The sequence below is a fragment of the Botryllus schlosseri genome, chromosome 6, assembly GCF_051294905.1.
Source record: "Botryllus schlosseri isolate E-star chromosome 6, Bs_hap1, whole genome shotgun sequence".
NCBI lineage: Eukaryota > Metazoa > Chordata > Ascidiacea > Stolidobranchia > Styelidae > Botryllus > Botryllus schlosseri.
In genome coordinates, this window is record NC_137241.1 from 7,313,851 (window position 1) to 7,338,326 (window position 24,476).

A 24,476-nucleotide genomic window follows, 5' to 3' on the forward strand; every position below is an offset into this window, starting at 1 on the left:
AGAAGTCAAATCTTGTGGTGTGTACGTCACGAGAGTTCCTTTCATTTATGATGTCGTAAAATCTCGACGAAAAAGCATAATTTTAGAATATTATGCAACACAGATACCAGAGGAACACGATCGAAGTTCTGTAGCGGTTGAAAATAAGACAAAATAAGGACGCAAATCGAAAATAAGGACATTTCTTAGAAATAAGGACAGTTGAGTTTTCTAAGGCGTGACCCTTCAAAATAAGGACAAATCTTAGAAATAAGGACGGTATGGCAACCCTGGTTATAGTCGATTAATATCGGTTATTATAAATTCTGAGCTTTGCGATGAATGGCGCTATCACATGATGGTTAGTAGCCTATGAGTTTATACAGAGAAAATATGACGCCCTCGACGAATCCCGTGTAGTGAGTTCGAATTAATACTGTCATGACGTCACAATTGAAAATTGTGACGTAACAATGAATTGCCATATAGGGCTCTTTGGGAGTTGAAATGGAAAATATGGCCAACATGACTCTTCAGACGAAAAAGGTTGGCGATCACTGGATACGCCAATGCGTCGGAACTGATATTTTAGTCATCAATATCAAATTCTTGGCTGGCCTTGCAAGTTCACAATAAATTATCTGGGTAATTCATTATTTGATATTTTATCTAATTTCGAGAATTATCTCGCGGGCCACTCAAAATCTTCTCGTGGGCCACATTTGGCCGACAGGCCACGGGCGGGCCACCCCTGATCTAGGTAATAGTGTGCACTACAGCGCGCGGGCGTCTGCTACCATTACCCTGTATACTGTATAGTTTAGTTTAGGCCGGTGGTTCTCAACCATTTTCGACTCACCGCCCCCTTCCTTATCAAGCTCAAAAGTTTTCTAAAGAGATGTCACTTTTCCGAGGTGGTAGGCTCACGAAAAATCGGTTTCCGCGTCTACTTTCCGTTGAGTTGACCTATTTTTCGCGTCATATGCTGAATAAGTCGTCTTGACGCGCATTTTTTGGTGGTGTTAATCAAATATATCTCACTGGAAATTCTAGCATTTTCGCCCCCTTGCTTCTCAAAATCGCCCACTGGAGGCGATATCGCCCACGTTGGAAACCACTGGTTCAAGCAGTGGTGAGATTCAGAATATTAGTCTGCCGATTCCGTCACGTAATTACATTTTTTCAGACGGTTATGTTACAGATAGTCATTAATAGTAGCCAACAACGCTATCATGTTCACTGATCTCTCAAAATGTCATGGTACAGTTCTATAGAACCGATGGGAACCAGCTTAATCCGACCACTGTCTGAACGATAACACTGTGAAATGCATCGAATCATCAACTGCATTCCGTGACTTTACGGTCAAAACTGTGTCAATTGTGATGTCAAATAGTTTGTTCGTTCACTAATGCACATACAAAACGCAACGAATTATATTCAGAAACCGCAGCGGATCTGTATAAATAGAGCGGTGCCATTCACAAAACTATGCAGTCGCAAAATACCCGCCGGACCAAAGTGTACCGATGAAATCTGTAGCCATGGATCTGGACGAGCTTCAAATAAAAATGGGTGGTATGAGTTACTACCAAATATCTTTAGTGGGGTTAGTGACTATATTAGCATTTGGATCGGGCTTAATCAATCAAAGTTCAGTGTTCCTCAGTGCTGTGCCGGATTTCAGGTGAGCCTGTAGTTATAACGCATGCGCACATTCATTTGAACAAGAATACTTTGGTATGCGTAAACGCAATGTGACATTTGATGATATTTCCTGGCATGATTCGTTTTATTTCTGGTAGTCGCGCAAGGTTGTTCAGAACTTCTGTTAGTATAGCGACAATGAAGACAATCTCAATACATACGAATTAAATAGGGTTAATCCGGTATGAATCAGGAGCAAATATTCACGTCGTGGTGGTTCATTACAGGTGTCGAGTTCCGCCGTTAGATGATCTTGAACGGTATCCAGAACTGGCGGATGAAAATATATCGAACTTGATACCGGTATGCTCTGTCATAAAACTGAGTTTGTTTTCTAGTTATTTGCGAACTATATCATTTAGCACGGAGATCGCTGTATGAGATATGACTACAATTTGAGCTCATGTAATGCTGGAAGTCTATCATGCATATCAGAATCTACGAACGGTACTATACCATGTGATCATGGTTATGTTTACGAAAAAACCTACTACGAAAGCACCACGATATCGGAGGTATAGCAAGGTTTTGTGCTTGTGCCTTTTTGGTATTCGGCCGGCTAACCTCTTTTGCGTTTGTTCAGTGGGATCTAGTGTGCGATCGCGTCACATTGGATTCGGTGGCGAACTCATTGTTCTTTGTTGGAATGTTGCTCGGTTCTGCTCTTGTAGGTCCGATTATGGATTGGTAAGATCAGATTCGATTTATTCGGGAACATTCCGTTGCTGTGGTAATTGTCATATGTTTTTAATTAGGTTCGGGCGAAGAATTGCTTTGCTCATAACAGGGTGCGGCATCATCGCATCCGGAATTGCTGCATCGTTTTCGCCGTCGTACGAAGTCTACATTGCAATGCGGGTATTGGTCGCTATGTCGTCAATCCCTTGCTACGTGGTCTATTATACTTACTGTGAGCAAATAATATCCTCATTATTATTACACATAGAAGACGGGTAAAGCATGAATGCCGATTGTTTACTGTCGCAGTCATAGTAGTGCAGTCTGTCATGATCACGCGCAGATACGAAAAGTGCTGGCAAATACTATTCAGCTTCTCTCAAATGACTGCAGCGAAGCGGATGAACTTTTTCCGATTGATTGTGGCATTGCGATAGAATCGATGAATTTTACCAAATACCGTATTCCTCACGACTGTCAATTTCAAATGTTATGGGAACATAGTACTCATATCAAAGCCGTCCGAAATTTAGCAATTCCCAACGTTTTATATCGGTAAGTCATCTTGTATCAGTAGTTTATTGATCCCAGTACTTTCCAACTCTTAAGCGCACTGGAGACACCTATTTGACTTCATGTTTCATTATCTCTATTAATATACGAAATCAGAAGAATCAGAATAACAACCGTGTTGATTCGGTTTGGCGAGTATGTAAACAATCCAAATAGTAATAATAGTTAATGCAGGATAAATGCAATAATGCAGAAACCAGAGTTGAGGCTGCCGTAATGCGATTGATGATTAATTGATTGACATATACAGCAACCTTTAGTGTTGCCCTTTTTGTTATCTCTCACATGACTTTACCACGGTCGGTGTCTTCCATATTTTCTACTGCTGTGTAAGGAACTTCAGTTCGGTTTGTTAGCAACTTTTATCAGTTCAATACACCACAAAAATTGCAATACAATGATAAGATAGAAAGGTGTCGAAACGACTTGAAGTATAGTCTTTGGAATCAGACACCCACATTGGCCTTGGCGACGCAAAGAGGAGGCATGCACAACACTGAATGAAAAGTAAAAGAAGATAGAATAGAAAAAAAACGACAAAATGGGGTGGCATGCCAACTTTCGTTCCTGCCTTGACATTAAACCAACTCGCAACTCGCGTTGAATAGCACGGCATGGCGCGTTGCCTCCTGGAAATTAACTTACGCCCCGATTAATAACCAATTATAACAGGTATTGGGATGGAATATGTAGAATTGTTTGATGAATATATCAATATGTTCAATAAAGTCGACATATCAGTCGTTGTGTGATAGATTCAGTAAAATTCAGTAATTTCCCAGAGATGCTCTCGCATTTCGATATGACATTAGTGTAACTAGAAACTAAATCTAAACTTCTGTTGATTCATATTCTCAGTGAATGAAATCACCTACACGAAAAGGAGATTCACCACCATCGTTTTCGCAAATCTCATCAACGCATTATCCCATACGATCCTGGCCGTTTTAGGAATGTTGATTCGGGATTGGAGATACTTCGGATTGTGCATCAGCTTATTTCCAACTCCCTATCTCATCATCTTTTTCTTCATCCCGGAATCTCCAAGGTAATTATAAATTTGTGGCGCAACTGACAGTTTCCAATCTCGGCGCACGATTCAGGCTGTGCCTGATGGAGTGTGCAGCGTTAAACATCTACCGTCGCGTTTTGCTTTCTATGTCTGGTCAGATGGCTGATTGGACGCGGAAAAACTGAGAAGGCGCGTAAAGTAATCGACCAATATGCGAAGAGTTTGAAGACGACTGTAGACGACGCGGACTGGGAAGCAGTTATAAAAGCGGAGAGTAGGAAAGTGTCGGTGGGTAGATCGCTTTATAGCTACCTTTGGGACTGAAGGCCAGCATCGCATTATACCAGGGGCGGGCAACATACGTCCCGCGAAGGGATTTTGTGGACAGTTTACGGTCTTACTTGATCATATGCGTGGCAAGATAGCACTACGATCCACCAATGCAACACCAATGGTTTACGGGTTCGAGTCCGACCGCCAGAGTCCTGCCTAAGTTTTGGAGGTTTATCCAAGCACCTCATCACCACGTGATCAAACAAACAAACATCATATGGCCCGCGGTCACAGTGCCGCTATTCTCCACTACTTGCTTACCAGGCTTCGTCAAATTATAATGACCGTAGATTATCCTTTCCTTTTTTGGACACAAATAATAGTGATTGTTAGTTATTCTTTGGTTGTAAGTTTTCTTTGTGCCCGGCATTCAGTCAGAGTTCAAAGAACTTGATGGCAACTTTGATCGACCACAGATGTGCCATTGACTTCAACAGCTATTGAAGTACATTAAGGTAATAAATTCATTGAATACTGTTTTAGTCTCTATGCATGGAACTTATAGCTTACATTAGATACGACTATCCTTGTATAGGTGGATAAATATACCTTCAGTGTATCTATTCAGTCAGGACCCAAACAGCACTTCGTCAGCCCCCCCCCCCAAAAAAAAAAAACACGTCGGTATTGGTTCCCCCTAGGGTGATAAACCAAACCCAATAAGCGATCCAATCGCGCTATACGTTTTCACCGCTACGTATCAGCGGAATCTCTTGTACTTTTTCGTGAGTCAGCTTCTATCGCCCAGCCGCGTGAGGCGCGAAAAAGTTGTACAATTCATGTTTGAATCAGTCAATATGATCGGGAATTGCATACCAATATGCACTATTAATTTTTGTTGATCCCCTGCTCACGTTATCAGATTTACCGGTAGAGATGAGTGAGGCGTCGTGGAAAATGCAGGATGCAGGGCTCATAAATAATAATTAGACATATTCTGGCAGACTCGTTGGTAGAATGATTTCGTTTCATGATGTTATTTCGTGACCTCCAGTCTGTTATGTCAAAAGATGTTGAAATCAAGCAAACGTACTAAACTAAAAGACGCACACGACTTCAAATTGGTATTTCTTCACTGGCAAATAATTCTTCTATGTGGGATGGCATTTGCCTTGTGGGGCTCTGATTGCCAGGACAGGAACATTCGGCGCCAGCCATTTAGGCGCATATGGACAATTAAACATATAGAATACGTTTATGTATCGAAGTTTTCGGCCAGCATGCGGGCAGTCTTTTTGGTCAAGTTTTTCTCGCTGCCGATAATTCTGGCATACTTCTCGGAGTCGCATACGTCTTGGCGCGTGGTGGCACGTTAATGTCCGACGCCGAAATGCACATTTCTATAAATCGTGCGCATTTTTTTTCTGGGGGGCGGGGTACCCAATAATCAATATGTTTGACAACATAAAAAAAAATTAAAAAGTTGCCTAAATTTTGGAAAAAATACTCTATTATTTATGTTAATTCACGAAATAATTTTGGGCCCCCTTCGAGCTCACCCCCTCCCAATTAGGTGTTTGGAGTGCGGCAGTTATACTCCTGGATTCAGTAGCCCGCCCCGTCAAGTACTTCATTTTCTCGTATCTGCCTACTGGAGAAGTTGCCCGCCATTGTATTATACAACAAGTAGCCTACATTTCGGACTGTAGGACAATATAGCAGTGGTTCTTAACCGGGATACCCGGGAACCCCAGCCCAGGGGCTTCCTGAATCAGTCTCAAGGATTCCGCTGGAGGCCAAAACACGCAGTCAATTCATACATAGGATTCGCCGTGCAGTGGTGGACACAGGGGTGGTTTGGGTTCCAAATTGAAAGCCAGTCCTTCTAAAATGCCGATGCTATCTCCTAAAATTATTAACTCATTTGCAACTAAGCAATTGATATAAAACTGTTGCGTTTCGACCGAACAATACGATGGCACATTCGAATAGAAATAGCAGGGATAGGATAAGACATTTCGAGGCTAAGCTGATATCTTTCTACAGGATTCAAAATCCAGCAGGAAACATACAGTTTTAGATCTGTATCGATTGCCTTTGATGAGAGTAGTCTCGATCAACACAATCTACCTCTGGTGCACCGCAAGCATTCTATTTTACGGTCTTACCCTCAATGTCGGAAGACTGTCTGGTGAGAATAAGCTTCAATACGTATTATTCACCCAAACTATACTCTGAGCGGGCTAAGGAGGCTTTTATATTTGCAGGCGACCCGCATGTGAATAGTATCCTCAATGCATCGGTGGAAATTGTGGCGTACTTGATTATGTGGGGTTTGGTAAAGACAATTAGAATGAGGTTATCGTGTTCGGTAGCTTATACAATGGGCGGTGTCTGTTGTCTCACAACTATGCTATTGACTGAATATTCGGAGGGAAACGAAGGTAATTGGCAATGCATAATATTGTTACCACAGGAGATGCGGATTCCTATTCAAAACGATTTTAACTCGTAGAGAGGATAAAGTCGGGCATCAGAATGCTCCAAAACCCCGACTTTTGTACCATAACAGGGACCTAACATATACGCTATCGGGCTGGTCAAACTCGAGTACCTGAGTGATTCGATTCTGAATCACGTATTACGCTTCGAGTCGAGTAGGCGAGTATCACTCATGATGACGTCACAACCGAATATACCATGTCAAAGTTCAAACCTACCTTTTATGCCACCACAAAGAGTATAATGCCTGTTATCCATCACATTAAAGATATTTCGGTATTTTTTCGACCATAATGATTTCATTGCACTTCATGACAATGTTGTGGGATGATCATGACTTCGGAAATGTGTCATTTGCAGTAACGTTCGTAGCTTTGCACTATGTCTCGTATGCTGTGACAAGATCAATCAAGGTTTCAAGGCTTCCTCGGTGGAAAATAGTATCAAAATTATAATTCTCGTTAGTAAGTTAACTTTCAGTTGCGAGGAGTGTATAATTTCAGTACTCTAAAAATCGTCTTTTACTACTCGATTCGAATCATTAACATTAATACTCGATTCAGATTCGAGTACTCGAATTATTGTGCCCAGCCCTAATAGTGATATAGAAATATGTAGTGTGTATAGCAGGGGTGGCAATTTTTTCCCCCGTGGGCCAAATAAAAGCAGAAAATACGTTGGCGGGCCGAGTCAAAATTTTTAATTATATTCTGTTTCGTTTTAATTGTATTTCTAAATTGAAAGCAGTGAATTACATTGTTAATACATTGTGCTCAGTGGATGTCTTGATATCAGGCAATGAGAAAGTGACGGTTAATTATCAAAAATTATATTTATTCGCCACCATAATTCAAAACAATGGTAGGCTTGATCCGTTTTAAACACTTTTTTAACTAACAGAAACAGTAAAATGTAGCAGTGTAGACCTACAGCTTGGTGAAATAGCCTTTGTTGTTAATTAAAGCAAGCAGTGCTTCCGAATTCCGCCGTTCCTTAGACGAGTGTCTGTCTTCGTGTTTTATTGTCATAATACGGATTTAAACTATGCTCCACGTCGACCTGCATGCTCGCCACAAACTGAAAGGACGGGTTCACTCTTGACTTCAGAAAACAAATATTCAGTGCTCCGAATCTTCTTGGAAGTTCGGTCGACGGCCCTCGCCTTTCTTTTTTTTTTTTTGACATGCCGCCCGTTCATAGTTTCATCACGAGCAATGGTTGACTTGCTTTAGGAACTAGGGATTTGGAAACGTATTACGTAGGGATGTTGAAGCACAGAGTGTAAATGCAACATTGGCAACACTTAAGGTTTGAACGAAACTGTATGGAAACAGTGACTTTTTGTGACTTTAATTGTTACGGCAGACTTTGCTACATTGGCTTTGTTTTTAATCTGCATTACTCGTATGACGTATACGTATAGGCTATGCAATAGCCGCAAATAAATAAGCAGGCTTAAATGTGAACGAGTGTCAGATTCCGTTTGTACAGCCAATGATTTTAGTCCACGGATTAACATTCAAAAAAAGGTTTTCTGTTGTGAATTCCAGATAACTTTTCGCGGGCCGCTAAAAATCGCGTCACGGGCCGCATTTGACCCGCGGGCCGACTTTTCGCAGGTCTGATGTACAGTGTGTACCTCTTGTTTCGACGCAGCACTCCAATCCCAATGAGTGCTGATTTTCCAGGTGTCAAATCCTGTGTGCCCAGCTAAATCTGATTTAATGTGGACTCGGCAAACGTTATGCATCGGTCTTTTTTATATTCAACTCAATACGATCAAGTGATCCAAATTGAATAAGAATGCGCATCTGCTAATTCTTATTCCTCAAAAAACAAGAGTCGCCACAAGATCAGATAAAGGACATGCGAAATCGTAAACACCTACCATGTTATAGTTGCGTTTTTTGTGAAGCCGGATTATGATTATAATTTCCATATCGCTGTAGGAATTATGCTAAAATTGCCATATGGTGGATATGGACTTTGGACATGATAAATGATGGTATTTGTATTGGAAGTATTGACATCTCCTCCGAATGTGCGTTTAATTTGAAGTTTGATACATACATTTTGGGTAATTTGAGTGTTATTCTCGATGTTACAGCACAGCTATACTTTTACTCAAACCCGAAAATACGGCATTGTCGCATTATCAATTAATTGTATATTATAGTTAAAAACTTATAGGTCCATGAACGTAAGTCGATATCTATCGACGTATTCCTGCTTCATTCTCGTACCAACTTCATACAGTTACATCTTGTCACTTTCTTTTCTATGCAATATATCAAGCAATGACAGAAGCAGCACGCTGGATCGCTTTTGCCGGGAAATTATTTTCCACAATCACATTCGGATTGGTTTACCAATATACGGCTGAGCTGTACCCAACAATCGCGCGGTAAGCCTTGCAATTACTGCCGCATGAGATATAACAGTGATGCCGTCTATGTAGAGGTACTGCGATGTCAATGGGTTCAATGGCTGCTCGCATTGGAACCATTATATTACCATTCACGCTGCAATTGCAAGAAGCAGTACCTTGGCTAACTCAGGTACGAATAATCGTGAAATATTTTTTCAATTTAGTAATGCATGTGAATGCTCTCAATTTCACAGACGATATTCGGGGTCATGGGAATAATCGCTGGCATTTCTAGTTTAATGCTGCCCGAAACATCCGCAACTGACCTTCTGTCCACGTTTGAGCAAGCAGAAAATTTCTATAGACAGGAAATGAGAATCACTGCCTCACTGCTCGGAAAAGCCGATGAGAGCTACATCGCAAAGTGCGTACAAGCCTGATAGTGGCCTAATAGAATTTATGAATAATTCACCCTTTAAATATTGGGGAAGCGAGTGGCGAAGTATGCTAAGCGACACCGTCACGACACCAATGGTTGTTGGTTCGAGTCTCGGCTCTACCCAGTTTCTATGTGTCGGAGGTTTATCTGGGCTCCTCATCGCCGACCTCACTGCGATTGCAGTGACTTGAAAAAGCCCAGAAAGTACAGTAAGCCGAGCTGGAAAATCGGCAGCAAAAGATCCGATGAATGAATGACTATGGAAGAGAGAGAGACTGAATCGTGGTAGCAAGAGTAATCGCCAAGAAGAAAAATGCATTGAACTGTTGAAATTGCCGTTGTGCCATTGTCGTGGAGCACAAAGCCTCATAAGGCTATAAGCACCACTGTCGTATCTCATCAATACAATACAACCCTTTAAATATAATATTATTATTACAGGGAGAAGGACGGGGAGTCTTCATCTTCATACGAGAAATCGGGCTACGACTTCGATTACGACAAGGAAGAATTAAAATCCTCCGTTACCAAATTGTGATCGCGAGATTCGCACATGTTTTTAGTTGTATGTGTTATAGGGCGGAATGATTTTATTTTGAGAGTCTCGTCATCTGAGACCTTTTGCACCATGACAGTGCATTCACGAAATTGTATGGCCCTAGTGGACAATAAAACAAAGTCTATCAGGAATTGAAGTGACTTTTTATAGCGTGATGAATGAGAGTGGTATATTGTATCTATACGCAGATTGTGTGTCGCATTGTAAATTGTGTGTCGAAGAAAAATGATACAACCACAGACACTGTTATGTACGAGCAGATTAAGGGCCGGAGGTTGTAAGAATACGTGACAATTCAGTGAAACCTGCTGATGAAACCCAGAAGTTTCTTACACGCTCATCGCCAATCAATGTGGGATGCCATTTTGAATTTGTGTTTGCGAGAGCTGTATCTATACTAGAGATGCACAGATCATGGTTTTTTGGGATACGGATCCAATCCTATTCGATAAAACAGAATACTGTTCCAATCCTGATCCAAAAACATCCTGCTCAAGGCTTAGCCTTTATTGCCCCTGTCGTTGACTCGTGAAATTTGTCGGATTTTACTTCAACAATGCATTGGAGTTTGCTGTTAAGAAATTGCAGTGCAATGCAGAAGCCAGCTGGGTCCATTTTCATACAAAGCATCAAGGTAAATAAACAGTAAGTCGATTTCATGCAGTGGAAAATTGGAATCCTGTCCTTATCCGGATCCGGCAGTCGCACAAAAATGCGAATCCTGATGCAATCCTTTTTGAAAAACTTGAAAAACCAGATTCCTGTCCGGTTAGAATCCGAAATCCTGATCCTGTACACCTGAAATCTATACTCATAAAGGCAAACTACTTTTCAGAAATTCCAACTCAACATTTTTCTAATTAAACTAATGAAAATCAAGACAGTTCGCGGACCACCTGGTTTATTATCGCGTTGTTGGCATTCGAGCGCTTACGACATGACGTAAGTATCAATGATATGCTAGGTTAGGTAGATTCCACCAGAACAATTACGAGCTATGTCAGAGTATTTCAAGACTAAGGGAAGGACGCGCTGCATTTAATGATCGGGAGGGCTTCGGGGCCGCGAGGGTACGTTACAGTGTAATCAAACGTAGGGTTGTAATGACTCGACTCGACTTGACTCCGATTCGAGTCATGATTTTTGGTGACTCGACTAGACTCGAGTCCTTTATGCAAATGCGTAAAATGTCTCGACTCCAGTCAATTTGTGTATTGACTCGACTTGTACTCGAGTGATTGTGCATGCCTCGAACCAAGTCATATGACTCGAGACTATAGGACGGCCAAGACAGACGTATCATTGTAACTTTGAAGAATAGTAAAGCCACAGCTCGGACTGGGTAGAATGGTTCGGATACTTCAATATGCATCGAGTAGCCTACTTGTTGCTGACGATTACCCCTGACGAGTGTCTGCCGAAAATAATCGGGTTCATTTCAATATGCATATAATATTCAATTGCATATTGAAGTTCTGTACCTCCAAGAAGCTCTTCTAGTACTAACTATAATTATCCTAGTCAAGTATGGTGGAAGATAACACATCTGTTACAGGGTGATCGATCCATAACGTGCTCACAAAGTGCAATAATAGAATATGCATGGTCGAACAAATACCGAATTCTCTTAAATATGATGTTAAACGGAAAGTTCATTCTTCGCCGTATAGTATAAAAGTTGCAATTGAACTCGAAGCCTAATACTTACTCAGGTAGTCGGCTTTGCTCATCCCTACCTGTGACTCGGAGACGAATTGTCGAGTCAATTTTCTAGTCATCCAATATTGTCGTTTTTAAGCCATGTGATCAATGCTAATACAGTACTAGTTCCGATTATTTTCTCGTTTAAAATCAAACATCATAAACTGAAAATATATTTGATGACTGGTGATTGACTCGAGGCCGCGTATCAATTGAGATGCCTTGCCTTGACTTGACGTGGCTCGAATGACTTTAAAACGACTTCGCGTGAAAAACTCGGTAATGGCTTGACTTGAGTCGAGTCAAAATTTATTGTAACTCAAAATGAGTTGTGACTCGCAGGTAGTTACTTGATCCCTACCACCACCACGCTATCGGGTTGACCTGCATAGAAATCTCGTAACCCTAATAAGAGAAATTCCATGCTGGTGAAGTCATATTTTATGATGAGATTGTTGATATACAATGTTCTTTCCAATTCTCTACTAGTTGCTGACGATTGCCACTGACAAGTGTCAGCCGAACATATTCGGGCTCATTTCAATATGAATATACTATTCAATGCACATATTTATTTGTACCTAAGCGGCTGCTAAGAGAATCATGGAACTTGATTGTACGCGTTTCACACGTAGGCCTATAGGTATTATATAGTGTCAACTTATCGAGAGCCAATGAATTTATGATTATATGGTGAATCGCAACTGCGAGTAGCATTTAGTAGCGTGTCATAGTTTGAACCGCACCGTGACCTATACCTCAATCGAGCGAGGGACCCCAATAGCTGACAATCACAGTTACACCTCACCGTGTTGATTTCGATCCCGGGAGAATGAAAGACAATCGATGAAATAGCAAATAAACCCATGCCAGTTAAGGTGGTGGTGTTTTGGCGTTTCGACATAGTGTCACGCGAACAAAACCTTACGCGGTAGGATCAGCCTCGAGAATGTAATTATTTCTCTGTTGGAAATACGTGGGCGCCAAATAATCTAAAATGCACTAAATAATGACCTGATGTACCACAAGGGACACGCCTGTGATGGATTGTCAACGCCTGATATAGACATTGTTCTTATTATTTATAGGAATTGTCGTTATTTTTGACTGGTGTCCATATTCTTTCTTATTCTCAGTGCCCATCATAGGCTACAATAGATGCAAGGTCGATACCAACACCAAGAACACACCTCAGCAAGAGGTTAGGCTGGATTAGGGCTGTTCGAGAGTGATGGTTATTTCCCAAATTCACAAGATTTCCTGGCTATCCTTATTTCTGGATGCAGCATATCGGCGGCAAACCTGGCGATAGCACTGGAGCATTGCATTCCGTTTATTTGCAGTTAAAATTCTTTTGATTGTAATGGTCAATGGTTTGATCAGTTCATGGACATACAATGCTAGGGCAGCTACATTTTGAAATGGAGAAAAATGCTTTCAAGTGCGCTGAGCTGAGTAAATACCGCGGAGCAATTCACGAAGCTGATATTAGTCGCGCAGAGCACGATTGGACCGGGGTACTGTTAAAATCTGTAAATCATGGATCTGGATGAGCTTCAGGAAAAGATGGGTGGTATGAGTTACTACCAGATATTTTTAGTGGGGCTAGTGACCATCCTACCATTCGGCACGGCCTTTATGAGCCAGAGCGCAGTTTTCTTCAGTGCTGTACCGGATTTCAGGCAAGTATAGCGTACAGCAGGGGTAGGCAAACTACGTCCCGCGGGCCGCATGCGGCGTGCAACACCGTTCTGTGCGGCCCGCGAGAGTCTAAAGAAACTTTTAAAAAATATTGCTAAATTGCGTACTAAAAATCGAATTGATGTGGGGACTTGATTGAATTTTATTTTAGTATATTTCAGCATGATAATTCTAAGACAGTGGTTCTAAAACTGGGGGCGTGAAAGCATCTGAAATGGGGCGCGAAGCTGAGCTCAAATGAAAAATTTGTCCGCGCGATTTACATCCAATTCATAATTATTGCTCTGTATTTAGTCTCAATTTCATATTAAAAATTCTCTACTCCACAGTCGTAACCTTCCATGCCATCAAACTATTCGTTAGGTTTGCTAACATCCTGGTTTTGTTTTGTGATATGACGATAAGGGGAACGCGAAAACTTTCAGCGTCATAAGGGGATGGGCGTCTCTTAAAAAGTTTGAGAACCACTGTTCTAAGGTAAATACTTCCTATAATATTTTTTATGTTTAATTTCTGGCGCGACAGCCCGATCTCAAGGCCGACACAGTTTGAAAGGTTTCCACTGCTGAACATCACAGCAATCCTAAACGAGATTGACATAATTTGGATCACGAGTGGGATTTCAGATTGGCCACTCCAGTTTTAATTATTTCAGTGGTGTGCTTTTAAAAAACGATTCGCGCGTGTCTTAGGTAGATTCGTTCTCTGTATGCGTAGAATTGGGGTATTTATATTTTATCTACACATAGCAGATGCGCGTTTGAAGCTAACACGGATATCATGCTGTCAGAATTAAGTGTCCTGGAACGGAACCAAAAGTGGAATTAGTAAATCTATGAACAGATCGCTGCTCACGGATTTAAATTCCAATCGTGTTCTAAGAATCGGGACAACCGAATTTCATCTCTATAGTTTTGACAAATTGTTTATTGAGGTCGACCAGCCTATGAAATCTCGTCACTATGTTTCTGACGCGTGTACAATATCATCAAAGCAATATTTGGTTTGTTTTAAATAAGCACATATATTATCTCCATGTCCCTGCTATATAATCAAATACCAATATTGCGTTTTGGTTTATAATCCCAATTTTATATAGTGCTGCCCGCGAATGGATTCAGATGTTGAATGCGGCCCGCGAGCTCAAAAGTTGGACCACCCCTGGCCTACAATGTTTGTTGCTTATGCGTGGAACCGTCGGTAGTTTGACATTCTCAAATGTGCTTGCGATTTTCAAAATTACTCGAAATTCTTTTCAAGTACCCTTTAAATCTAACTCTAGGAAATGTATGAACGGGTCGCATTCATGTAAAACGTTGTCATTAAATAAATCGCATGACTTGACATGACATGTAGACTTTTACCTTGGTAGGGTACGTCCTGCTTGTGTCATTCACCAGCTCATCAGGAGTCGTGTCCGTTATTGTAAGGGCAATGCAGAATATCCACTCACCACACGGATCTAATGGAAGCGATGATACCGAGACCATTGAATATAAATAACAACTTCACTACTAATTACAGATGCCGAGTCCCGCCTTTAGATGATCCTACACAGTATCCGGAATTGACGAATGAAAACATATCGATCATGTTAATACCGGTATGTCCTGTGTGAATGAGAAAAACACGCTATCCAGTATGGCTGTGAAATATTTCTAGGAAGGAGATAGCTGTTTGAGATACGACTACAATTTGAGCGCTTGCTCCGGTAACGGGAGCCTGTCCTGTATATCGGGATCTCCTAACGGAACTATCGCCTGCGACCACGGGTATGTTTACGACAAAACGTACTACGAAAGTACCACGGTATCACAGGTAGATCGCAAATTTTCGAGCCTTATGTCAGATGGACGAAAATGGTTGTGTTTGGGCAGTGGGATTTAGTTTGCGATCGTGTTACGTTAGATTCAGTGGCGAATTCTTTATACTTTGTGGGAATGCTGCTTGGATCTGCTCTTGTAGGGCCGCTTATGGATTGGTATGGCTGGATTGCCTATATATGATAATTCTGCATTTTTGTAATGTACTCGATGTTTCTTCCCTATAAAGGTTTGGAAGAACAATAGCTCTGCTGATAACAGCCTGTGGTGTGATCGCATCTGGACTTGCTGTGTCGTTTTCGCCGACGTACGAAGTCTACATTGCTATGCGTGTACTGGTCGCCATGACATCGCTACCGTGCTATGTCGTATATTACACATACTGTGAGCAAATAACCTTTCATATCAACATTACATAGAAAATGGAAAAAGCATGAATGTCAATTGTTGACTTTCGCTACCATGCTTTCTATTATTAGTAGCCTAGGTATAGAGAGTGCTGTAGATATAATTTTGTAACTCTTCGTATCGAGAAGCTCAACTCACTGTTCAGTGTTCACCGATGAACTTGATCCATTCAATGTGGACTTGTACTGGCAAGCACCGCAAATAGAATCAAGGAGAGTCTTTTTGGTTTAATTTGGTATCAATCACTTTCGATCACTGTGAAATCTTCGCCCTTTCCTGAGCTTTCTGAGCACTGATGTAGTGTGATTGATGTCACTGAAATTCCTCCTTCATAGTGCTTTATTGCACGACTCTATTGAATTCTGCGCACATCAATGTTTTCCAACCTTTATCTAGTCACGGACTCCTTACAGGAAGGTTACAAGTTCACGGGCTACTGAGTAATTGAAAATAGCGTTATCCAATGATTTTATTAAACCGCGCATCAATCAACTATGCGCTCCCTTAGCATGATGAAGGTTTCTATGATTTTGATCGGGACAACTGCTTGTTATTTATTCTGCTATCCCATTTTACGCTTTACGACAGTAAGCAAGACGAGCCGATTCGGTCACGTGACTGTGATGACGATGCATCAATCCCAAGCAACTATATCTATTTCACTACTTTTATCCTACCGCCCGACCCTCGCAAGCTAAAGCTTTCTAGATAAACCTAATGTCAGAAAAATTTTGGTACCTTTGATCTAGGTGTCTAAGACCTAATAATATAAATTTAATCATCTTTATCGCCACGACATGTGGGAAGAGAGTTATTTACAAAAACATATATAGTGCGTGTGTGTGTGTACTCCAATTCGAAGTCGGTAAGAATAGATCCAGCAGCAGATGTAGTCTACGGGCCTAGTAAAATGATCATGGATGCCTCCACGAAATAAAACAACATCCAACTGAACGTCTCTTCCCGCGTTTCTCAGACCGTATTCAGTTAACGTGCTCGAAATATGCCTTGTTTCGTCGAAAGCACTTGCCTAGCTATTGTCGCAGAAGAGCATAATACTGGTGTATACCATCAACAATCTCTTGAAGAATCGTAACTCATTCCGCCTATGCTCAACGCCATCAGTTTCTATAAGATGTCCTCAGTGTTGGGATTAAGTCACTACTTTCGAGTTACAAGTCAATTCGAGTCGTTGCACATTTTGACTCGACTCAAGTCAAGTCATTAGAATTTTTATAGTGATTCGATTCAAGTCAAGTCACTCAACTTTTGGAAGTGACTCGAGTCAAGTCAAGTCAACTCGAGTCACGTCACGAGTCAAATCACAAAGTCCTGTCGAATTGTCGAAAGTAAAGGCATGATTCAATCCATTGCATTTTGCAAGATGATTGAAGTACAGATTGATTTACTTTTATTGTGAATCGAGTAGCGAACATCGAGTAATTACACCTTCAACGGGGCGTTGTGTGGCTCACATATTCGTAGAGCTACTAGGCCTTTTTGGTAACCGTAATCCGCCAAATACATAACATAATATGAAACCTCAGAAAGTTTAAACAAAGTGATATGACACAATACACAATTCACCTACATATCCATACGATTCAATTTAAGTCTGTACCAATTGTTGACGAGTAATATAAAGGTAAGAACTAATATATCGGTCCGAGTTTCATTAAGATTAGCATCGAGCAGAAAGGCACTGCTATAGATAGAATACTACTAGAAACATTAACTCTAATCATTACGTTTGTGCAATTGTCGAATTACTGATTGCTCAATGCTTACGCATATCAAATGATCGTGCCGAGATTAGGTACAGAGACTTAGTTCACATCGATTACTTTGTGACTTGAAATTGACTTGAAAATTTTGCTTCGAGTCACGAGTCAATCCACATTTTTGAGAAGTCGAATCAAGTCAAGTCATCTGAAAAAATTGGCTCGAGTCGTCCCCACACTGGATGTCATTATTGCAGTCTTTAATATACATGATAAGTAATTTGTCTATACAATCTGCTGGTAGCTACTAATATCTCGAGGTTTCCCGCCAAAATATTGCGCATCCAAATATTTTAACATAACACAAGTTTGCCATCGACAACATTCTGACAATGAGATTCCGATGTTTCGTAGACGCAAGTTGATATGACATTAGTCAAACTATAGAAACTAAATCTAGAGTTTTTTTGACTATGTTCCTATTCTCAGTGAATGAAATCACTTCTACGAAAAGGAGATTCGCCACAATCATTTTCTCAAATCTCATAAACGGATTATCCCATACGGTCTTGCCAATACTGGGGATGTGGATACGGGATTGGAGATATCTAGGACTCTGCATCAGTTTATTTCCAACTGTCTATTTCATTATATATTTCTTCATCCCGGAATCGCCCAGGTAATGCGTCTGTCATGCAATTCGCTCAATTTCAATACTCACAATTTAGTGCATAGCGTTAGCAGCGTTCAATACCGACCCGCACATGGGCCTATTATTATTTTCAATGACTAAACAGATGGCTGATAGGACAAGGAAAAACAGAAAAGGCTCGAAAAGTAATCGACAGATATGCGGAGAGCCTGAAGACGACTGTAGACGATAGTGATTGGGAAGCAGTTATAAAAGCGGAGAGCAGCAAATTAGCCGTAGGTATATAGATTACTCTGATTAATATGTTTATAACACTGTCACAACAATCACCCTTATCACTTGTGTGGCTGGATAGCGTAGTCGTATATAATCTACAGCTGCAACACTAATATGGGTGCGGATTCGAGTCCGACGGAGGTCGACACCAGAATTCCTGCCGACGTGTTTGAGGTTTATCTTGGCTCATGCTCGCCATATCGTCCGCGTAAACGATGTCTTACAAAAAGCCTAGAAGTGGGCCGTGCTATAAGTCGGCAGATACGGATTAAAAATGAAAAATATCGGCCTGGTGTAAATGACCATAGTAGTCGACAAACACCATGAATACCACAAAACAAACTTTCGCGAAACGTCCATTCCTTAAAAGATTCATATAAAGGAACAATTGTGAACCTTGAGCTTCGTAACCAGAATGTCGTCGCTACCAAGTTTGGAAAGCTCCACGACCCAATGTCAAGAGCCAATATTTTTATAATGATGGAATTAGACTGATGCGGTTTCGATGTATATCAATTGTCTAATTCTGCCAAGAATTGGACTGATAGCACTGCTTGTGAACTCCCAAGATTCCGTTTCTTGTTCTCATTTTGTGCGTGATAATCAGCATGGACACCGACTTGAAACAGGTGAACTTAGGGTTGCATTTAAAACAAAAATAAATTCAAAACAACCATGTTTAAGACAAGGCCCTTGTTTAAAACATGTTTTTTAATGTTGTTTTTTTCTAGCCATGGCGCCTCGAATCTTCAATTCTTTGACTGTGACGTCACAATGGATTGGCATAGACAATCGAAAATATAGGTTAAATATGGCCGCTTCAGCGAAATGGGCTTCGGACCACTGTCATAAACAGACCAAACATATCTTTAACCCGGGCTATATCGTTTTTCTATAACTGTTGAACTAACGACGATACCGAGGGTTCCAGCCCCTCCACAACGTATACGTCGACTATATATTGGGTGCAAATCGAACGCAGGGTCATGCTACATGCTTTTCGACTGTATTTACACAATTATGCCTTAATTATACAACGTTTGAAAAAAAAACATTTAAAAAGGCATTTGTTTAAAACACCGTTTGTTTTAAATGGAACGTTATGTGAACTACGTACAGAACTATTACATATTCCTGAAGTAATAACAGAGCAGTCAGGCGATAGCAAGATTTTAGTAATTTATAATTTTATAAATGCTGCCCAAATCTCTCTAATATTTAAGGTATGGGCCACAGAATAAAATACACACGCTTTCGAGATTTCTAATAAATTATATTGACAGGATTCAAAATCAAGCGGGAAATATACAGTTATTGATTTGTATCGATTGCCTTTGATGAGAATTGTCTCCATCAACACAATCTATCTCTGGTGCGTTACAAGTATGGTATTTTACGGTCTTACCCTAAATGTTGGAAGATTAGCTGGTGAGTATTAGGCTTTACTAGAGTCATAATTTATACCACGTGCATTTTGTACGTTATAATGTGGCTTGCATCTGCAGGTAGCCCTCACGTGAATAGCATTCTTAACGCTGCAGTAGAAATTGTGGCCTACCTAATTATGTGGGGCTTCGTGAAGGCAATCAGAATGAGGATATCATGCTCAGTATCATACACTATGGCTGGAATCTGTTGTCTTACAACTATGCTGTTAACCGAATTTGCGGGCGGAAATGAAGGTACCTGGTGGATATCACTATATCTATAACGGTCGAATAGAGAGAAATATTTGAGATGACCAATGGGCAATGAGCATAAGTATAAGTCAGAGGTCTCAAACACGCGACGGCATTTTGGAATTTCAAGTATTCGACAATATCCAGGGCCACATATCTTTTTTAGATATAAGAACTTGAAGTTCCCCCCAAAACTACTATAAAAACACTGAAATCTCAACAGATTACACTATCACATCACTTTTTAAAAGCTATCACATGGTAGAAGATCAGCTATTACGTCACATTTGTAGCTCATGATGATAAAACATGACCCGTTGATGATTCGCGACTCAAAATTGTGATTTGGTTTTGTGCGATCTATCGTAAAATTACTCGATTTCGGATTGACTGGGTGCATGATTAAATAAAAATGACTCGAGTTGAGTCGAGTCAAACGTTAAAATCAGATAAGGACTTGCGACTCGGAACGGTGACTTGGCAATTCTACGGATGCAACTATCTATGAAACTGTCATGGGGAAAAGTAATATATCAAAAGGTTGTAGCTTGCGTTGCGTAGGGTATATATAGCTATCTAATCAGGTCAGTATGGCAACCATCGTCATTATGTGACCCCCGTGACGTATAGTTGGTTACATGCTGGGTGTTGTCTGTTCTCTTTATCCATGTTACTATCGGTGGCGAGTAAGGTAGCAGTATACGCTCAACAGCTGTAACACCAACGAATTCATCGGCGATTGGACATTTCTATTCCAGGGGTTCTTAACCAGGGTCCGTAGAGTCGTAGACCCCTTCGGGTTACGGAGCACCACATCATGTGGTACGAGATGCATTGTGGAATCGGGCCTATATGCTGTGGAGTATTTTCTTGACCAATTTATTCAACTGGAAAATGGTCTTCGCGCTACGCGCGATTTTATGTGTATGGGCTCTCTAATTTTAATATATAGGTACAATCAGAAATTGTGTTGAAAATGAACAGGGGCTACAAGAAATCTTATTGGAAGCACGAGGGGTACGATCGCTAAAGAGACAATTGCTATGGCTTAATAATGATTATATTCAAGTTTTTAATCGAAGGCAAAATCTGAAGCTGATTTAATTTACTTTTGGCAATGACATAGTAACAATAGCCTACTTATCACGAACATGTCCTAACCCGGATTAGGCTACACCGCTCAAATGCTCTGATATCAGATCAATCTTCAGTAGATTTTAAAATATTCTACATAAAACTATGGCACGTCAAAAGTCCACTAGCTGCAATATTATAACCTGGCAGTTTGACGATGTCATGATGCATCCTCTCACATGATGTCTATAACTCATTATTTGAACAAATAATGCCCGGCATAAAAACAATTTTATTCAAATATTTGAAAATATGATTTTTTCCGTGTCAAGCGTGAATAGTAGAACAGTAAATTACATTTTCATGATGTTTGTGGAATACCTGTCTTCAATCTCCCGTCAAATAAGGACTACTTGGTAATTCTGCGTTGAATATCCCTATTATTGGTGATGCGGCCCGCGGCGTCGTCTAAACTAAGAAATTGGCCCGCGAGCACATTCGAGTTTGAGACCTCTGGTATAAGTATACTAACTACCAACCGGGTATGTTATACTCAGTGAGATTTGGAAAGACTACAGTGCATTAACATCGTGAAGTAGTTTTATTAAATGTCAACGGCTGGGATAGATGTTTATCACCACCGTGTTACTTATGCATTGCCACAATAACTCCTTGCATCTATCATTATTTATATCCAAAATCAAGCAATGATCGAAGCCGCACGTTGGATCGCATTTGCTGGGAAATTATTCGCCACAATTGCGTTCGGGCTGGTCTATCAATATACAGCCGAGCTTTATCCAACAATCGCGCGGTATGCCTCTAAAATGTTATAGTATATTTCTAAATGAAAGCCTATGGATTGGATTACTCGGCAGGGGCACGGCAATGTCGATGGGTTCAATGGCTGCTCGAATTGGAACTATTATATTACCGTTTACGCTCCAATTGCAAGAAGAGGTACCTTGGCTAACTCAGGTAGATATATGACCATGAAATATAATTTTATAGTTCAATGCTTGAGTAAGGCTTCTTTCAATTCCGCAGACAATATTTGGGGTGATGGGGATCATCGGTGGTATTTCTAGTTTGATGCTGCCCGAAACGTCCGATGCGGATCTGCTGCCCACGTTTGAGAAAGCTGAAAATTTCTATCGACAGGAAATGCGATTCACTGCTTCGCTTCTCGGGAAAGCGGATGAAAAATACATTGCAAAGTGAGTACAGCATTACAGAAAGTGGACTGTTCGAAAAACGTCATCAGAATATATCATTATCATTAACAGGGAGAAGGATACTGAGTCTTCGTCCTCATACGGGATCTCTGGCTACGAATTCGATTATGACAAAGGAAATTTGAAATCTACCGCTACCAAGTTATGATCCACATATTCCGACATATGTATATTTTCTGATAAAACGGAACGACTTCAATTTGCTGTCTCGTTCGAGATATGACTTTTAAAATATAATATCAGATTTTTCAATTGTAATATACGCAATATCAATTCATACTGCTATGGTGAAAAAATTTACAATACAATAATCCAATCCGCGTTTATTATTTTCATCCCTTCAAAACACACAATAAACAGTAATGGGATACACAAGACACAATGTGAAGTACAATGCAACCGAAAACAGTATATTACAACACTTTGACCAAATTTTATTCGATCTTCACGAATTTACCTCCATCGGGCCATATGATGTAAACATAAAAATGACATCGCTATCTTATATCTGCGTCATAGGATCGGACTTATAATTTTGGACGGCAGAATGATTTGTTAGAATTTCAGTATAGATTTCACTGTTTCTGCATTGGATCGCGAGTGGTGGCGAGGAAGTGTAGTGTAGGTTTATGATATTTTGCGGTTCAAATTCCGGACACTCTTTAACGCCTACTAGCGGGTATTAAAATGAGGTAGGAAAAGATTATCTGTCAATCTGAGTCACACTATCGAAGCTTTGCTTGCCAAGTGTATACGGTAGTGGAACATAGGTCCTGAATTGGGCAATCTCTAATGTGAGCTCTGGCAATTGCTGTATTGTATTCTCATTTAGTCTGCAACAGATTTCTTCACGGGCCGTATGAAATCGTCTAGCTGGCCAGAAAATTGTGTGTTTTACAGCCCTGCTATAACGTTAGGTCTGTACATTTATGTGGTTCTGTGTTAAAATAACCAAGACTTACTCGCGTCCTATTTTGGAAGCTGATTACGTTCTACATCTTCCCCATTTCCAGAATAAAGGCAAACGACCTCAGGCTTTGAACTACTGTCCTTGACTAAAGGATGCAAAAGGCCTTAACCGACTTTAGAAATATACCGTTATATCATAATTACGATTACAATTAGACTCATTTCAGTCAATATTATTTCTCTTCATTTTTGATTGCATTTTTGCGAAGGCGATGAAACCCAGATTAAACCCAAATACGTGTCACGAAATCGATCGCAGCGCGAAGAAAAATTCCAAGTCGGATGCAATAATATTGTTCATGTTGATTAACGAATTTTTTTAGCCTACTTCAAGCGTTCTAAATCCCGGACATTTAGGCATATTTTAGAATTTCTTCCCGGACGCAGCTTGAACAGAAAAATTCCGGACATGCCCTGGAGATTCCGGCCGTATGACAACTCTAGTGTAGTGGTATGATCCACAGCGGCAACACCATTAAGTTGCGTATTCGAGTCCGACCGAGGTCGGCTCCAGAGTTCCTATCCAAGTGTTTGTTGGAGGTTTATCTAGGCTCCTCCTCGCCACGTGATTCACGTATGTGGTGGCTTGTAGAAGCCTCGAACTGGGCCGTGCTGCAAATCGGTAAATACAGATTTAAAATAAAGAATAGAGGTCTGGTGTAAAATGACCAACGTAGTCGAAACAGTATGAATATCAAACTAACAAGCATCGGGAGTGATATTTTGAAATGGTGAGAACGGTTGATTAAAATCGTAGAAGGTCACAATGTTCCGAATGATTCCGAATGAAAGTTACTATACGATATTTGCTGATATTAAGATATATCGAAATCTCCATTGCATTCCACGAGTTGTCATACAATGGCTGTGCAGTGGAATCGCGTGTAGATTTGTTTCTGCAGTGGCAGTCCTTCTTTTACCAAAATCTTTGATCAAACCGTGTGTTGCGAAATCAGGGATATCACTACCAGATATCCCTTTGCATAATGCCACACATTGCGACCTCTCCTAACTCACGTTGTTCGCGATAATCATATATAACGGTGGAGCTGATGATTTCTGGTGTCTTCAAAAGTGTAGGGCACGTTATTATACATCTTGAGACTATTCGCGAGGTTCTCTAGAGTCATCTTCAGGCAGAGGTGGT

At 40.6% G+C, this 24,476-nt stretch overlaps 3 protein-coding genes across 4 annotated transcripts in view; all 3 read left to right on the forward strand.

The window, feature by feature from the left end:
• The window catches only part of LOC145440786 (uncharacterized), a 213,180-nt gene that overhangs the window by 78,301 nt on the left and 110,403 nt on the right, over nt 1–24,476 (forward strand). The gene's annotated exons all lie outside the window — the stretch shown is intronic.
• Nucleotides 555–10,221, forward strand: LOC145440763 (organic cation/carnitine transporter 2-like). The gene is made up of 13 exons (XM_080318507.1): nt 555–1,666; nt 1,914–1,989; nt 2,049–2,201; nt 2,270–2,373; nt 2,442–2,596; nt 3,796–3,985; nt 4,108–4,237; nt 6,269–6,413; nt 6,490–6,666; nt 9,020–9,128; nt 9,183–9,282; nt 9,347–9,516; nt 9,973–10,221. The coding sequence occupies exons 1-13, from the start codon at nt 1,509–1,511 to the stop codon at nt 10,067–10,069; spliced, it is 1,764 nt and encodes a 587-aa protein (XP_080174633.1). The 5' UTR covers nt 555–1,508; the 3' UTR covers nt 10,070–10,221.
• LOC145440764 (organic cation transporter protein-like) lies at nt 13,050–22,680 on the forward strand. Its single transcript, XM_080318509.1, has 13 exons — nt 13,050–13,473; nt 15,017–15,095; nt 15,155–15,310; nt 15,370–15,473; nt 15,545–15,699; nt 17,934–18,123; nt 18,242–18,371; nt 19,656–19,800; nt 19,878–20,054; nt 21,831–21,939; nt 22,004–22,103; nt 22,173–22,342; nt 22,412–22,680. Exons 1-13 carry the CDS (start codon nt 13,331–13,333, stop codon nt 22,506–22,508), a joined length of 1,755 nt encoding a protein of 584 aa, XP_080174635.1. The 5' UTR covers nt 13,050–13,330; the 3' UTR covers nt 22,509–22,680.

Excerpts from the sequence above, each read along its gene's own strand:
- LOC145440763 (XM_080318507.1), top strand. The coding sequence starts at position 1,509 with ATGAAATCTGTAGCCATGGATCTGGACGAGCTTCAAATAAAAATGGGT. Across the intron at positions 3,986-4,107 it reads TTCATCCCGGAATCTCCAAG|ATGGCTGATTGGACGCGGAA; the intron begins GTAATTATAAAT and ends ATGTCTGGTCAG. Across the intron at positions 9,517-9,972 it reads GATGAGAGCTACATCGCAAA|GGAGAAGGACGGGGAGTCTT; the intron begins GTGCGTACAAGC and ends TTATTATTACAG.
- LOC145440764 (XM_080318509.1), top strand. The coding sequence starts at position 13,331 with ATGGATCTGGATGAGCTTCAGGAAAAGATGGGTGGTATGAGTTACTAC. Across the intron at positions 13,474-15,016 it reads AGTGCTGTACCGGATTTCAG|ATGCCGAGTCCCGCCTTTAG; the intron begins GCAAGTATAGCG and ends TACTAATTACAG. Across the intron at positions 18,124-18,241 it reads TTCATCCCGGAATCGCCCAG|ATGGCTGATAGGACAAGGAA; the intron begins GTAATGCGTCTG and ends ATGACTAAACAG.